General features: G+C 40.7%; 1 protein-coding gene across 1 annotated transcript; it reads left to right on the top strand.

Annotated features, from left to right (window-relative positions):
* The first annotated feature begins 8,225 nt into the window (after window positions 1–8,225).
* Window positions 8,226–16,337, top strand: ddx19b (DEAD-box helicase 19b). The gene is made up of 12 exons (XM_080461673.1): window positions 8,226–8,427; window positions 8,808–8,847; window positions 8,932–9,021; window positions 9,347–9,482; window positions 10,665–10,757; window positions 11,225–11,327; window positions 11,740–11,854; window positions 11,964–12,141; window positions 14,591–14,828; window positions 15,017–15,179; window positions 15,753–15,944; window positions 16,039–16,337. Exons 1-12 carry the CDS (start codon window positions 8,371–8,373, stop codon window positions 16,098–16,100), a joined length of 1,467 nt encoding a protein of 488 aa, XP_080317799.1. The 5' UTR covers window positions 8,226–8,370; the 3' UTR covers window positions 16,101–16,337.
* The last annotated feature ends 219 nt before the right edge of the window (window positions 16,338–16,556 follow it).

Raw genomic sequence — 16,556 nt, 5'->3', positions numbered from 1 at the left:
GGGTTCAGCGAGAGCCCGGTCTACCCCTGGAGAAAGCAGGAAGGCTGGATCCAGATGCTCGTGGTCGCAACTCCAACATCGGGACAGAAATGATGTTGAGTCCTGAAGGTTCTGACTGTTAAAATACACATTCTTACAACTTAACTTTCACACATTTGAGTCAATCTTATTCTTCCCATTAGTTCCTCACTCAAAGTTACTCACAGCACGAGGAAATCAATGCAAATGAAATTTAAGTGAAAATATATTGTTCTGGTTCATGTTTGGAATTTATAGCTGGTTTTGAATTGCATCAATCTTGAAGCGACCAATATTGTAATAAGTGCCAGGAATATAATACTTTGCAGATAATGTAAACATTTTCACAAGTTTAAATGTAATGAAGTGATAATGTTACAAAACGTGTTTTGTTTTTTTAATTTACAAATATGGTTGAGAGAGTGTTGCATAGTATCTTATCTTCGGATGAATATATTGACTACGTCTTCCACTGCCCCTAGTTCTAATAACCAAACTGCAAAAAAGAAAAAAAAGAAATAAATGTCAAAGAAAGGAGATTCATTTTGTTTTATTCCATTATTCACTGCAGTAATCAAGCATCTTAAAGGAATATGTTAATGCCACTTAGAAGGTGTAATAACCCATCCACAAAGTAATAACATTATGACATTATTAGAAAAATGTTTGTTCGGATATTGTTTCAAATATTAAATGATGCCATTGGCAAATTATTACATTATTGGTTTCATAACATTTAAAAGCTGTTAGAATTATTATGTAATTTACAGATATTACATTATTGATCATGATTTTCATTATAGGTGGCTACAAATCTTTGAGACTATTTTCCCTCCCAGTGAGTTCAGAAGTCTCTCATGTTTATATTTATTTATATATGAGAACAACTGAGACAACTATGGTAAGATTTAAACATTTAAGACACTAGTAGCTACATTTTACTTTGGCCATGAGGACTAAGATGTCTAACTCTAGATATTGGCATCTTCAACGAAAGTTCTGCAGTCAGTTTTGGTGTCACAAGTGACTCAAATAACACCCGTGTGAAAGTTCAATTTTAACCATAATCTAACATCAATATTGTCTGTATCCGAGCATGGCTGCCTCACTAATCATAACAATGGGTTTCAGAGTTCACAATAATGGATCCAATGCTAAAAGTCTAGAGGAAGAAAGTTTTACTATAGACACATTTGTTATTGTATTTCTCATTGTGTTTCCATGGTGAATCGTTTAATGTTTAAACATCCTGTTCCGTAAGTTATACGTTTCTATCAGTGCCTGTCCCTTCTGCTTTTGTTGCCAGACTGAAGTGAAACAAGAAGTGAGAGGGGAAAATTTATTAGAAGTGCAAATGGGCAAAATTGATTGATTTGCTGGCCAACTGGAGCAGGAATATGTTCAATGTGAAGACGATTGTAATATAACATATATGGGAGACACTTGTTGACAGACTTGGTTCAAGTCTTTCTTGCTTGTTTGGTTTGTTTCTTTCCCATTTAAAATTCTGTGTAAATATCCACTTCCATGCCATTTGAATATCTGAAAATATGTTGGAAAGTGTAAAACTTCAACATTTGTGGTGTAGAAAACCTGCTTGGATTAATGTTTCATTGGAAATCTATAGAGGAGTGCTTTTATTATACTGAATACAACTAAACTAAAAGCCCCTTAAACGTGCTTTGCGAGACGCACGATGACGTCACTTACACATTTTTTGTGCAGAAAATCTACCACAGCTTTTTTATATGATGTGTTATTATATTGAAGTGAAGTGCGACAGTCACGGGCACAGTCTTGGGGTGAGCAAAGTTCTGAAGCACATTAGTGTTACTGGCATCAGGAGAAGAGTAAAGCAAAATAACAGGAATAACACAAAAGCATCCCTTGTTTCAATGCTTACCTCAACTTTTCAACTAAAGAACCTTTTATGACTATCATCACTTCATCTGTTGTAGTTCAAACAAAACAGGAAGAAATGTGAAAGTTAGAAAATATGGTCACTTGTTTAATGAAGGGCGAATGTTAATTGCTTTCAACACCTCTTTGCTATAGCATCACAATGTTTGGAAGTTGTATAATTAAAAAAAAAATCTTGAACCACATTTATATATTTTTTGGAAACATATGGTCATTCATCTCTGATATGAGTCGATTTATTCAAACAAACTGGTGAAAGACTGTATATAAACTGTGAAGGCTCTGTGAAGGCTCTGACAACAGTAAGCCGTTGTATCCACATTGAAATTTCTTGGTGATGTCCACTCTGCACCATCAGCCTCTCTGGTTAAGCCTCAGGAATACCAACCAGCTGTCAGCCTCGTGCTCGCTCTCACTCTCCCCCTTCTTCTCGCCCTATCTCGTGCTATCTCACTCTCCCTCGCTTTATCAGTATGCTTTCTCTTGTTGACAGAAAACAAGTGCTGCATCACCATTTTAATTCTGGCGTGGGTGTGCAGGTTCTGTTTTATTTTTTTCTCTCTAACTCTCTCTCTCTCCCTCCCTCTCTCTCTCTCTCTCTCTCTCTCTCTCTCTCTCTCTCTCTCTCTCTCTCTCTCTTGCTGGAGTTGCATGGAGTAAGCAGTGAGGAGCCACACACAGAGAAGGATCAGGCGCATGAATCTTAATGACTTCTAGAAGAAAGTAGGGAAAGGAGGTCTGAGGAGAATCCACTCTTAATCTTCCTTTTTCCCCCATTCGGCTTGTCTCCCTCTCACCTATGGACCCGTGCCCGAATCTCATCTATGTTTATGGGATTTGTCTTCCTTTGATTCAGATTAATTAGCCGCCAGTGGACAACCATGGACCCCAATGCTGTCATGTTGCAGACGAAGCGTGCAGAACGCAGAGGGCAGACTCCTACTGCTGCACAGTTTTACATGCTGCCTTGCCTTTACTGCTCACTAATATCACAGCCAGCTCTTTTGCATAATGACACCATATTGGTTACCATATCGGGTGGGATGCATTAATTAGAGGTAGCAATGATTTGTGACTATTAGATTCACACTGTTATTTCGACCATCTAGTACTCGTGAGAAACACATACACATTGAACAGGAGGCCCAGGAAAAATTTGTTTAATTTAGCCATCTATGTCATTTAAGGATTTCCTGGTTTACGCTCAGCAATGTCATCAAATAAATTGTATATGGTAGCACACTGTTCATACAGTGTTCAACATGGTTGCCTCCACAGGAGCTGATTTAACGCACCTGTCAGACTCCATAAAAGAGACAAGCAAACCCTTCATCACACAGGTCAAACAAGAGGGAAATGTACACTTTGTGTTCACATTGAGATATGCACATTTTATACAGCTTCTTCATAGCTACAAGTGGGACTATTTGTCTGAAGTGATGGTAATTTTCTAATAAGGACATTTCTTAACTTTCACGGAAACTGCTACCCTATTGAGTGACATCAGGCCCACGTCCACTACCTCTCCCTATCTTCCCTCTGAAGCTTCAATTTTCCTGCTGGGAAGCATGAACTTTCCATCAGATGCAGGTCGGGAACGTTGGATTGTGTTAGAACTGTTCAGGCTTGCATAGAGCTCTGAGTTCTGCTCTCGCTCTAACTGTTTTGCAAGCTAAGAGGAGTCATCACCAACATCATTGCCAATACCTGATACTTTAAATGCATATCATGACAAAATGTATTTTTTCTGGCAAAAGATCCATTCATGATACTTCAAAAGACTGTGGATATTGGACTTATTTTCATATTGTGGCATGAGACAAGAGTCTCAACAAATTGATGATATCACTAATGTCCTCCTGGAAGGACAAACAGACTTCAAGTTGAAGCCTCCAACATTTAATGAGGCACCAAAACTGACAAAAACAGACATGACCGTAATCCTGCTAAGCCTCCTGCCTATCTGAGGCACCATTCTGCACCTGTCCAGCAGATGCTGATGCCCTGTCTCCATCTCACCTATCCCGTCACTTCGAGCACAGCCCTTCCTCAGCCTCAGTGCAAACAGAGAACAGCTAATGCTTTCTTCCTTCCAGATTGTGTGTTGCAGAGTCGTCTAAGCCTGTTACCTTCTGTTCAGTTCGGCTTGTCTGTACTTGTTACAGCTCGATGCCAGCCTGTTTGTCGCCTATCTCTCTGCACTCTGATCCTTTTTATAGGAAGACTACCCTCTTATAAGCCACTTTCTGTCCGTAAAAGAGGAAATTGATATTATCTTTTGTTTTCTGCCAGTTAATTTTTTTCTGCTTTTGGGTTCATATCTTGAACCTGATTGTGAATTATCTTTTTTTGTCATCCAATGAAATTAATCAGGATATTGTGCTCATTATGTCCTCAAATTATGACTTTTGATGAATTGTGCTTCTTATTAAATGGTTCCAGGGTTCGATGGACCAGTGACCTGGATGGATGGGATGGATGGATGGATGGATGGATGGTCCAGCAATAATCATTTGATATAATATAGCACTCCCTTTTTCTGGCCCAAAGCTGAGCACAAGCTTGACCGCTGGTGCTTATTCACCCTTTCACAGTTCAGAACGGCCTCAAGGCAGTGTATGAATGATTGAATGGACAACCAAATACATTTTTTATTTTTGTGTCACCACTGAAACCGCCCAGCCCACTGGGGATTACATGACACTTGGTAACACCACAGAGAAATAAAACCTCCCATATTCCAAAATAAACAACTGCAGAATGAACCATAAACTTTATAGTGTCTCACTGAAATCGAAAAGAACAAAAGGAAAAGGGAGTGATAATATTAAAAATGTAAAAACATGAAGTGTTTCTTGAAACTTCTGCCTTTCTCTTATAACATGAACAATTTCAGTTAAAAGTCACAAGCTCACCCATTAACACTAAAATTATGTTAATAACACCTCAACTTATAACATATCCTTGGTGTGTCTTTGTTAAAGTACAAAAAAAAGCATGTATTTTAACCATCTCTCTTCTCATTCGATTAGAAACCTCTTTCGACAGTTTTATTTTTCATATGATTCACCAGAAACAGCTCAAACTTTAACCCGAGGACACAAGTTCAACCTCTGAGCATCCTGCTCAAGTGTTCCTGTCTACATTTGGAGGGATGATAAGAGCCAACATGCACTGCCTACATAAACACTGACATACTCTCAATGCATGAGTGTGGAGTCGTGTTTGTGTGATGTTACATTATATATTCGTGGGCTGCGTGTTTATCTTTCTGCAGATTGTTCACACTATGACCACTCCACTTTGATATCCTTTTTGTCATATTCAGAGCTTGAAATGAGTCCTTATGTGGCAATACAAAGTCCTTCTCTCTGTCTCTTCCAAATTCTCTGGAGACCTCAAACCTTACTTTTACTCTATCAGTTGCCATGGATACCTCCGGCAAGGCAGCTGATTGGAGGCAACAATAAACTCTGCTCTTTCAAGTCTTTGACAAATTTGTCTCCAAACTGACGATGTGAGAGGCTCTCTATATATCCTCTGTCACGTACTGACGCATGCCCACTAATATATGTGCACACATTACATGTAGATAAACTTGAAATGACGCACTCACGGCGGGCGGCGTTGACCGTTGGATGACAGCAGCACAGAGATCAATGTAATCTCCTTCAGCGCAATCCAGACCTGTCATCATCTATCTATCTATCCCAGTGGAACAGACAAAATGTGTGAAATCAATTTTGCATTCAATTAAGGAGCAGCCTTCCACAGCAGCCCTGCTCCAGAGGTGACCCCAAGTGCTCCAGCGTGGTCCTTAGTGGAGGCCAACTCTGGTTAATAGCCTACTTTCCATTGAACTGGGATGACGACGCTGCAGAACAATTATGCAACAATACATGTACGACTGAAAAGTTCTGCTCTTCTAATTAAAGTGTAAAACTATCCATTCTGTGCTGTGCATGTATAACTATTGAAAAATGTGGCACCAATTTGAAGGCAAGGGTGTGGTGGTGAGTACACTCGCCTCACAAGGAGAAGAACCAGGGTCAAGTACCAGCTATGGGGCCTTTTTTGTGTCGTGTTTGTAATCACAGGGTTTCTCCAATTTCCTCCCTACATGTCTTTGTGTTTGTCCTGAGTAGCAATTACTTACATCCTTTTGTTATAAGTTTGGAATGATGTGTGTGTGTGTGTGTGTGTGTGTGTGTGTGTGTGTGTGTGTGTGTGTGTGTGTGTGTGTGTGTGTGTGTGTGTGTGTGTGTGTGTGTGTGTGTGTGTGTGTGTGTGTGTGTTTTAGACGATATGTTTTAGACAATTAACCTTTACCAACTCATGGCATCTTAATCTGTAACACATGTGACACTTACTAACATTCAGCTGCCAGTATCAATGACAAAGGGGACCACAGTAGAGATATGTGTCAGAGGAACATTTCCAGGGTTGCTGACATTAAAAACATGAAAAAGCAGCTAATCATTTTGACCTACACAGCAAAGATTACTAAAGAAAAAAAAGAAAAGCAAGTTGGTATTGTGATGTCACTTGCTGACTGACGCTTGTTTTTAAAACAAATAAAGTTCTTTGGGTAATACACTATCTTTGTTTGGTTGTGTTGTGTCACGCATCGAAATGTACAGTGTCGCTTCCATTCACAGCCTTTTTTTCTTTCATTTTTTTTGCAATTCTTCTCATGGGAGGCAAAAATCCATTGTTATTCCCTCTGTGACAATTTAACCACATGAGTAGACTAGATGTCTATTTCATTTTAAGTTAAACTAGAAAACAATTTGAATTTTCCATTTCAAACCCCTCAAAACTGTATGCTTCGTTTGTTTAAAGGGGATGCATATAAAAGGGCTCCAGGTTCAAAATTCAACTAGACCGCTACTACTTAGTATTTTCATTCATCATTCAAAAAACAAAAGTTTGTTCCAGCGATTAGTTCTACAAAGTCTTTACATGGGAAATAGCAAGTGGCAAGAGTAACTACTTGTAACAACTAGTAGTAACTAAAAAGTAACAATGAACTAACAACAACTAAAGAGTACCAACTAACCTCCATTCAAGGTCAAATTCATTAGAACAATATCCGGGTGTTCACATTTTTTTCCCACAAAAAAATACACATTTACTTTGTGTCCCAGTTTTGAGTAGAAAATGTGCTTCGTGAGTTCTCCATAAAATGATTGTATATAATTGGTGTTGTCATCTTAAAAGTCAGAGTGGTCGAAGTGTACATATGGTTGAAAAACTGCAATAAATCATACTTTCAGGGCTGACTTTTATCCCTGAGTCCAATTTCTCCCTGGACTGGACTCCTTGTTACTTTTTAATGATGATGATGATACGGCGGTTGCATCACAGCAGTTCATTCATGTTTCTGAGGTTTTGGGGGTACTGATATCTGTTGTCTCCTCTTCATTATTCTAATAAGGCTGTCAGTAATGATCCCGAAAGCACTTTGGATGACGCATTGTTTTTCTCAATCAAAGGAAGCATAGAGTATGGAAGGACACTTATGTTAACTCAGTTTTTTTTTTCAGTATTTAGAAACCCACAGAGGGACTGATAGAAATGTACTCCATGTAGATAGATCAATCAATAGATAGATAGATAGATAGATAGATAGATAGATGGATAGATAGATAGACAGATAGCTAGACACCTTATTTGTCTGTATTATATAATGACGCTGGGGGGCCACCCAGGGGAGCAGTTGGGCGACTTGATGATCTGGGATCCTGATTCAATCTTGGTTCAATTACACACATGGTAATCCTAACTCTATTTTTAGGTAGCCTATACAGTCTCTGGCTCAGAGTTTCAGCATCATCAAATCTGTGCATGTCTTTTGGTGGAGTAATTTGGTTGTAACCCACTATTGCAATGACACAGTTGCATTATGCGATGGTCCGGGTGGTTGGTGGTTTTATAAACATAATTTGACTGTGAGGACTTTTTATCATGACTGAAGGTTGAATGTACGAGTGCTTCAGTGTTCAGAATTTTCAGATTTTCTCATGCAGTAGCAATAAGGACTCGTGCAGAGCGCCGTGGCGCCCTCTACAGACTCCGTAGGTTTTTCTTTAATCCTTTCACCTGTTTTTTTTTTCATTTTTTTTAATCAAAACGATCGCCCGTTTTTATTAAAATTGCCCTTAATTTATTTAGTAATTCCTTCAAACGAAACATTTGAAAACCGGTTGCACGTCGAGCTTTCAATAAAGGGTGGGACATATTATTCATGTGGGAAGGGACGCGCTTGTCTTCCGCCGGACGCATTTACTGGTGACACCGCTGTCCAGATTTGGGTTCGGCACGCCATTGTGGGGAAGAGTTACTCCAACATTGTAGCGCTTTCCGTCTGAACAACTCTACTACAGCTTTATTTCCCTGAACTACAGTTGCTCCCGTAGGAACTGTGTGACGATGGCTACGGACTCCTGGGCGCAGGCGGTGGACGAACAAGAAGCGGCGGCGGAGTCGGTGAGAATGAAACTTACGCAACACGAGCTAACCTGTTGTTAGCGTGCTTGTGGGATGTTGTGGCCTGCTCCGGCACGGCGTCTGCTTTTAATCTGAGCTGTTGATATTGTTCCGTGACAACCCCGTGAGCGGCTAAAGCGGTGACCTGAAATCCCGCTGACTCGAAAGTGAAACTCGCGGTAGGTTTGTTCCCGGCTAAGTTGAGTTCGCCCGGCCGCTGCGTGCTGCTAGCTATAGCAGCTAACCGTCCACCACGAAAATGATGCAAGAGCCTCCAAAATAGCTCTGCTGGGGTGGAAGTAACCAGCCGATTCAACCCTAGTTGAGTCACCTCACACCAACAAATCTGACCTCTCTTTTTTTTTTTTTTTTTTTTGTAGATCGGTGGTCTTCAGATAAAAGACAAACCAGAGGAAAATGGTAAGTACATGTACCTTAAACAAGGCAGCAGAGCATCACACGGACACCAGATTCAGGGTAGATTTTAAGTGTCACATCCTGCAGGCACAGTTGCAAACGCGGCAGATGCCAGCAGCACATCTGCCAAACCAGAAGCTGAAGGAGAAGCAAAGACGGCAGAGGATGATGACAAAGGTGGGTCGAGTTTGAAGTATAAATCCAACTTATGATGCATGTTTTAGGAAAGAGTGTACACATTAACAGTACAGCACAGTACTGTTTTACCTGACTGCTGCCATAAGGGCTTTTTATGTGTATCATAGGGGATTTTTCTTCCATCTTCATTTACTCTATAGTCATTCATTTTTACTTATTTGCTTTTATCCAGTATGCAGAGTAATGCTATTGCTGTAACATTGCAATCATTGATCTTCATTCATTTTGTAATTTAGCATTCTTTATTGGTTTTATTTGATTGTGGTTGTCTCTTGTGTGACTAGTCTCCATTTGTCTTTTTCAGAGGACAAAGCAGCACAATCGTTGCTAAACAAGCTGATCCGGAGTAATCTTGTCAACACAACGAACCAAGTGGAAGTTCTTCAGAAGGATCCCAACTCTCCTCTCTACTCAGTCAAGTCTTTTGAAGAACTGCGACTGTAAGTGGTCCTGCATATGTTTCATACTTTTCAGTAATATCAGGTGAAGACCTTTTGTTTGTCACAAGCATAATTATACACAGTGTAACATGCAGTGAAATGTGATTAGCAGCTGTTCTAGATGTGAAACACACACACACACTTACATACACACACACAGTCTATTGTGCCACATTCAGCAAGCGGACAGCTTAAGGAAAGAAGGTCCTCCTCCTCCTCTTGTCAGTTTGCCTTCAGGCAGTGGTAACGCTGCCCTGATGGCAGCATAGAGAACAGTATGTTGTTGGGCTCATCTTCCTGGCCTTTAACCTGGATCATTTGTCGTACATGATCCTTCAGGTTGAGGGTGGTGGTTCTGATGGTGTGGTTCACTGAGCAGACCATTTTCCTCAGGGCCCAGAAGTCCTGCTGGGTGCTGCTACCCATCCAGGTGGCGATACTCCCAGTCAAAACACTGTTAATGGTGCAGTTGTGAAAGTTTCTTAGCACCTTGAGAGGTCCCGTGTGATGTTGTCACCCAAGTATTTGAAGCTCGACACTCTACCTAGTGTGAGATGAAGCTATAGGAAAAAGAGCCAAAAGTGAAGTGCGTTTTGAGCACTGAGGTGGCCTGAGGGTCTCTGGTCTGCCTTTAACTGTTGACATGAACTGCAATGATATCAGATTCAGAAAAATATAATTTATCAAGGGGAAATTATGACAGCTAATAACAACATGACAGATGCTGAGGTGGCATGCTGCTCGAATATATCGGTGCTTTAAAAGAGCGTAGTGATTAGTATTTTCTGTCTTGTCACTTTGAATGTTCTAAGCAGGCAAAATTTTTTCCAATATGGGCATGTTAATAATAACCTTTCCCTCTAAATAAACATATTTGGCAGATTTTTAATATTTCACTGTTTTGCGTGCAATCATTCTTCTTCAGAGTTTTGCTTTTTTTTTTTTTTCACCAACATTTGCAGGTCGTTGGCTCAAAGAATAACCATCATTTCTAATTTGTGTCCCGAGGTTTTATTTCTCCTTTTTGATATTGTATCAAAGGGGGTAGTTCTGATGGTCTGTGTCATAGTATAAATTGACGCTGTTATTTCAACCTTCATTAACTTGTAACTTTTAAAAAGGGGGGTTTCCACTTTAACATATTGAAGTTGTGATTTGAACATTGTTTTTTCCTTCGTGCAGCAAACAACCGCTACTTCAAGGAGTGTATGGCATGGGCTTCAATCGGCCATCCAAAATCCAGGAAACTGCCTTACCAATGATGCTGGCTGAGCCGTGAGTGTTCTTTCACAAAAGTTCTTTCTTATAATCTCTCAGCTTGATGGATCATTTAGATCCTTGACGTAATTGGCCTTTGGTGAAGCCTCACCCCCCCACCCCCGTTAGTTACTGTTGCTAACTCGGACAAGCTGTCGTAGATGACTGCATGTTTCCAGAGCTACTTCAGATATTCGGACTGTCCCAACTTTTGCGAATGGCAGGGTGAAGTCAGTTGCAATGTGCAATATGCTACATGAAAAGACAAAGAAGAAAAGCGGTGTAATTTGCTGCCGCTGTGACAAACACAACCCCGTAAGCAGGTAAGCTCGGTGTTTTGAGCTCAGGATGTCAAAGTCCAACTTCAATGCTATTGGTTCGTATGTTTTCATGGGCGGGGCTCAGCCAAAGGTCAATTGGATGACAGTCACCCATTGTATTATGAGCAAAACTCATCTCGGCGCCGGGGTTTTTTTTTCTTTCAGTCCACAGAATCTGATCGCTCAGTCTCAGTCAGGAACAGGGAAAACAGCTGCCTTTGTCCTGGCCATGCTCAGCCACGTAGACCCCAACAACAGATATCCTCAGGTTGGTATTCACTTGACTCACTTTGTTTGTAGCTAAAACACTTAACTATTTCTGATAAACTCCTAGACTTGTAATTAAATCAACAACAAAAAAACAATTCCAGAAAGCAGGGAATTAAAACTAACCCCTATGTGTCACAGGAACTTCCATCAAAAACACAGTAGTATTGAATAGCTGCCAGATTTGTTGGATCAGAATGGAAATAAGCATTTACTCAGCATGTTTTAACAATTTCACATCCACAAAATCAGAGTAAATCCGAAGTGTCATAAGAAATGAAGTATATCTTTGATTTATGTTCAAATTGCTGTATAATGTCTCCAAAGATATTCTGTAGTTTGGAAAAAGTCAAAAAGAAAAAGCCAACAGCAGTATTCACATTGTTTTTTCCTCATCTCTTTTTTTCTATCAGTGCCTGTGTGTCTCGCCCACCTATGAATTGGCACTTCAGACCGGCAAGGTGATCGAGCAGATGGGAAAATACTACCCTGAGGTCAAACTGGTCTACGCCATTAGAGGAAATAAATGTAAGGCTTTTCCACTTTCTGCTTTGCTACATCTGTTCTGTGGCAGATTGAATTGTTCCGGTTGATTGCTTCCTGCCTTTATGAACACTTGTTCTTCTGTCCGTTTCAGTGCAGCGGGGCATGAAACTGCAGGAACAGATAGTTATTGGCACTCCTGGCACCATGTTGGACTGGTGCAGTAAATTTAAGTTTATAGACCCCAAGAAGATCAAAGTGTTTGTGCTGGATGAAGCCGACGTCATGATCGCCACGCAGGGCCACCAGGACCAGAGTATCCGTATCCAGCGGTGAGTTGAGAACTAAAACACTGTGGGGCAGCATTACAGGCAGTGGTTAGCACTGTTGCCTTACAACAACAAGGTTCCTTGTTTGTTTGAACTTGCAACCTTTCTGTCTGAGTTTACTGTGCCTAGATAATGTGGCTTTCTTCATCCAGAGGCATGTGTATTTGGGTAATGTTGTCCTTCTGTGGTTGTGAGTCTGTTTTCTTTTTCTCGTGTTAGACCTGTGATGGACTGGTGACCTGTACAGGGTAAATTCTGCCTGTCACCTGGTGTAAATGTGAATGTAGATCCTAGTTTAGAGAAAGCAGAGTCGCTGGAGTGTTTGCACAATTGTATCACCAAAACTGAATTGATTGTGCGGCTCTATTTGTTTGGTATCTTTTGTATCATTTATGGAGTTGCAGGTTTTAGCCAGGTGGATTGAAATTCAATCTACAAATTAATTGCCTGTTGTGGGATAAATAAAGGTGTCTGAATCTGCAAAAAAATCTGTCAAAGCTCGTGTGAACTATGCTGGATGTGCATACGCAGGATATGTGCTTAAATACTTTGACAGAGTAGTCCATCCTTGTATACACATGGAGTACAAATGGAAGGAAAAAACTTTACAATCCCACATCTGCAGGGAGGAAATGGTAGAACCAGGTAGAAAAAAAAAATTCAAACATTTCTATAGAAACAGAAATTTAGAGATGCAAATGGAAGTCATCCAGTCTCTGTCCATCCGTCCATCTGTCCATCCCCTGGAAGCTTCCGGATACGAACTAATCTTTGCAGTACAGCCAGGAGTCATGGAGGCAGTGTTTGGGATTTAAAGGGGTAATAGAAATGGAATGAGAGCCTCACACACCACCGCCTGCAACCCTGAAACACCTTTACAGTCTCAATGTTAATTGTTGAATTTTCTCTTTTATTTGAAAAAGAATTTTCTTTAGAATGTCAAGTCAGAGCAGCGCCCTCTGGTGGATTAATTGCCAAACGCTCACTGGAAACATGGAAATGTTTCCCTACAGGGTTCCCCAATCACTGGGCTGCGAACCGGTACTGGTCCGTGGATCATTTGGTACCAGGCAACAACAAAAAATTTCTTTTGAAAATATACATTTAAATTTCCCTTAGTCTGTGATGAGTTTTATGTTGAAAAATGCTTACTTCCATCAGCGCTTCTTTCTTGCACTTGTCAGTTTTTCCATGTGTCGTTGAGACAAACGAGATGACCGAAAGGCTCCCAACCTGCCACCGAAAAAGTTAGAATTGAAAGAAAATATTTAGAATCCTACTTAAATTATGGTTTCATCAGGTCGTTCACATGCTCCCAGTCCACTCTGAATAATATGTGGTGACTTGATATCTAATGAACCCACAAAAAGCCCCTCAAAACTGCTTCACCACATGGAGACCGAGCACCCTGCTTTAAAAGTCGAGCCTTTGGAGATTTTTGAAAGAAAAAAACAAGAACAGGAGCGACGATAACTGTTACTGAAGGTCACCACTTCATCAAATGTGTCTGCACTGAGAGCCCCGTTTTTAGTGGCTAAAGCAAAGTGCTTTGCTATCGATGACGATCTAATCCTGCCGTGAACTATTAGGAGAGGCTGCAGTGAAGAAGGTAGCGCAGGCTCCTGTTTTGTCCGTCACCGTAACGAGATGAACTGGTGAAATGGCAGAGCACGTTGAGGCGCAGTGTCTTACGGAGTAGATGGGATATAGGGAACACTCTTTGGGTTTCACCGTCTCCAATCAGAACCAGGTGGAAATGAGCTCAAAGCTCCACTGAGTCTGAGTTACATTATATAAATTACAGCACAATATTAAATGTCCATAATATGAGATAATAATTATATTTAAATTATATGTGGAATAATTAAATTAGATATGATGCACTTAATATGTTTTATAAAGGTTTGAGACGGCTGGTTTACATTAATGGAAGCGGACTGGTCTGTTTGCGGCACACGTTCAGCATAAATGAGTCTTTAATCTTACTGACAACTTGTGTAAGAAATAAGGAAGGACTGTCCTGTGATTTAACGGTGATGTCCTCTGGAATAATACCTTTACTCAAAATCTAGAAAAAAAAATACATGTTTTAAATTGATTAATATCATTGATAGTGGAAATGTGAAGGATCAGAAGTAATAGATTATAGGAAATGTGTGACTCCTACCAAGTTACAATTTCAAGAAATGGCTTCTCAATGGCATGTCTCATATCGATATTAATCAAAAAAGTACTTTCCCAAACTTTTTTTATTTTTACAGCGTTAAAGATGGAGAGTAATCTGACAACAGAAAAGACTAAAAGCTATCTGGTAATGAGAAGAGTGACTCATTATACAAAGGGATGTCTGCATTTTTAATATCGGAGGATAACTTGACTGGACATTGGAGTTTAGAGGACTTCATAAGTCCTCAGCCTCTGATCAAACACTCTCTCCGTCTTCGCTGTGCAGGATGCTGCCTAAGAACTGCCAGATGTTGCTGTTCTCTGCCACATTTGAAGAGTCTGTTTGGAGCTTCGCTCAGCGCATCGTTCCTGATCCCAACATCATCAAGCTGAAGAGGGAAGAGGAGACATTAGACACCATCAAACAATACTACGTGTTGTGCAACAGCAAGGAGGAGAAGTTCCATGCTCTCTGTAACCTCTATGGAGCCATCACCATCGCCCAGGCCATGATCTTCTGCCATGTGAGTACATAGCCAGTGTTTTGTTTTTTTTTTTAGTATTGTTTATGATGAATAAGGTCTTTATTTAAGGACATCCCTGCAGGGGCTTTGTCACAAGGTCTTTTTTTTTTTACGTCAAATCTTTATTTCCATTAAACTGAAGAAGCCAGATAAGCCTTTATGCACACTGCTCCCTCTGTGTAACCCAGACAAGAAAGACTGCAGGCTGGCTGGCGGGGGAGCTGTCCCGAGAAGGCCACCAGGTCGCGCTGCTCAGCGGAGAAATGCAGGTGGAGCAGAGGGCCGCCGTCATCGAACGCTTCCGGGATGGAAAGGAGAAGGTCCTGGTTACAACTAATGTTTGTGCTCGAGGTAAAGAACGAACGCTCCCAGGAAACACCTGCATCATGTTGCGTGCTTTCATCGCCGGGACAGTACACAGCTTTGTAGTGGATACAGGGATGATTTATAGAATTGAACCCAGAAATATGAGTGCATGTGAGGTTATTGTTTAAATTAAAAACAATTTAAAGCACACTCTATAGGCAGTTTTGTGATGAAGTAGTTGAATCTGGCTCTACCTGTGCTGTTACTCGATGCATGGTCCGATGAACAGCAATGCGTATGATAAAGGCAAACTTATATCTGAAGGCCAAAACAGCCATGGATGACGGTGTAATTAATTAGTCTTTTTGTAGCTGAGCCTGTATATCGCCATTTCCCTCAGTGGTCTTTTTCACCAACATGTTCTCTTCTACGTTGCCCTGACCCACTCAATTTCAGCCACATGTGTTGTCCAAGTATAGAAAATGAGGATAGAAATGATGTTTTGACTGCACTGCAGACGCCCTGTGAGATAGATGTTCATCTTGTCCTTTGTATATCTCGATATTACTCTATTTCATTATTTCCCATTTCTCTCCTGCTCATTTTCCCACTGTCCAGGTATCGATGTTGAGCAGGTTTCCGTGGTGATCAACTTTGACCTGCCAGTCGATAAGGACGGTAACCCCGACAACGAGACGTACCTGCACAGAATTGGACGCACGGGTCGATTTGGGAAACGGGGACTGGCCATCAACATGGTGGACAGCAAGATGAGCATGAACATCATGAACAGGATCCAGGAGCATTTCAGTGAGTCCCACAGCAGCTTCACACACACCTCTAATAGCAGTTTCTAGAAACCCAATAGAACAAAGGTTTTAAACTGTTTTGTCTCCTTCTACAGATAAAAAAATTGAAAAGTTAGACACGGATGATCTGGATGAAATTGAGAAAATTTCCAGCTAAAGGACGCCGTGTGACGGCGAGAAGAAAGTTCCTCCTCCCTCTCCAAGGACTGTTCACTCCTACAGTGTTTTAATGCTTTTTACGTTACTTTTTTGTTTTAGCTGTTGGAGAAAACTCAAACCCACAAACAAACTGCATATGTTTACATGTGGATGTCTCCTTTTTTTCTTTTTTTGGAGTCTCTGGAACATACCACATTTCACTCTTTGTACTTCTTTAAATAAAGCCTGAATTTATCGCCGTGTATTGTGATGCTATAGAAGCAGACATAGTTGACCGTGTTTCACTGAGGGTGGTACGCTTAACAAGAATCCCCTCGGTGTTGGCTGTAGTGGTGGCATGATGCAGTCCGTGAAGAAATTCACAGCAACTCTTGCGAGAAAGAAAATGTGCCACGTTTAATAGAAACAGTGAAACTGAATGTAACTTATCACGTCAACTGTTCCAGCTTTCAAT

The sequence above is a fragment of the Lipophrys pholis genome, assembly GCF_963383615.2.
Source record: "Lipophrys pholis genome assembly, chromosome: 4".
In the NCBI taxonomy this organism is placed as follows: Eukaryota; Metazoa; Chordata; class Actinopteri; order Blenniiformes; family Blenniidae; genus Lipophrys; species Lipophrys pholis.
The sequence above is the reverse complement of the archived record's forward strand: the minus strand, read 5'-3'. Positions and strand labels throughout refer to the sequence as shown.

What these genes read in the sequence shown, in the direction of transcription:
- ddx19b (XM_080461673.1), top strand. Translation starts at nt 8,371, where the DNA reads ATGGCTACGGACTCCTGGGCGCAGGCGGTGGACGAACAAGAAGCGGCG. An exon ending in CCAATGATGCTGGCTGAGCC is followed by an intron (nt 10,758 to 11,224) that starts GTGAGTGTTCTT and finishes TTTTTCTTTCAG; the next exon opens with TCCACAGAATCTGATCGCTC. An exon ending in AGGCCATGATCTTCTGCCAT is followed by an intron (nt 14,829 to 15,016) that starts GTGAGTACATAG and finishes TGTGTAACCCAG; the next exon opens with ACAAGAAAGACTGCAGGCTG.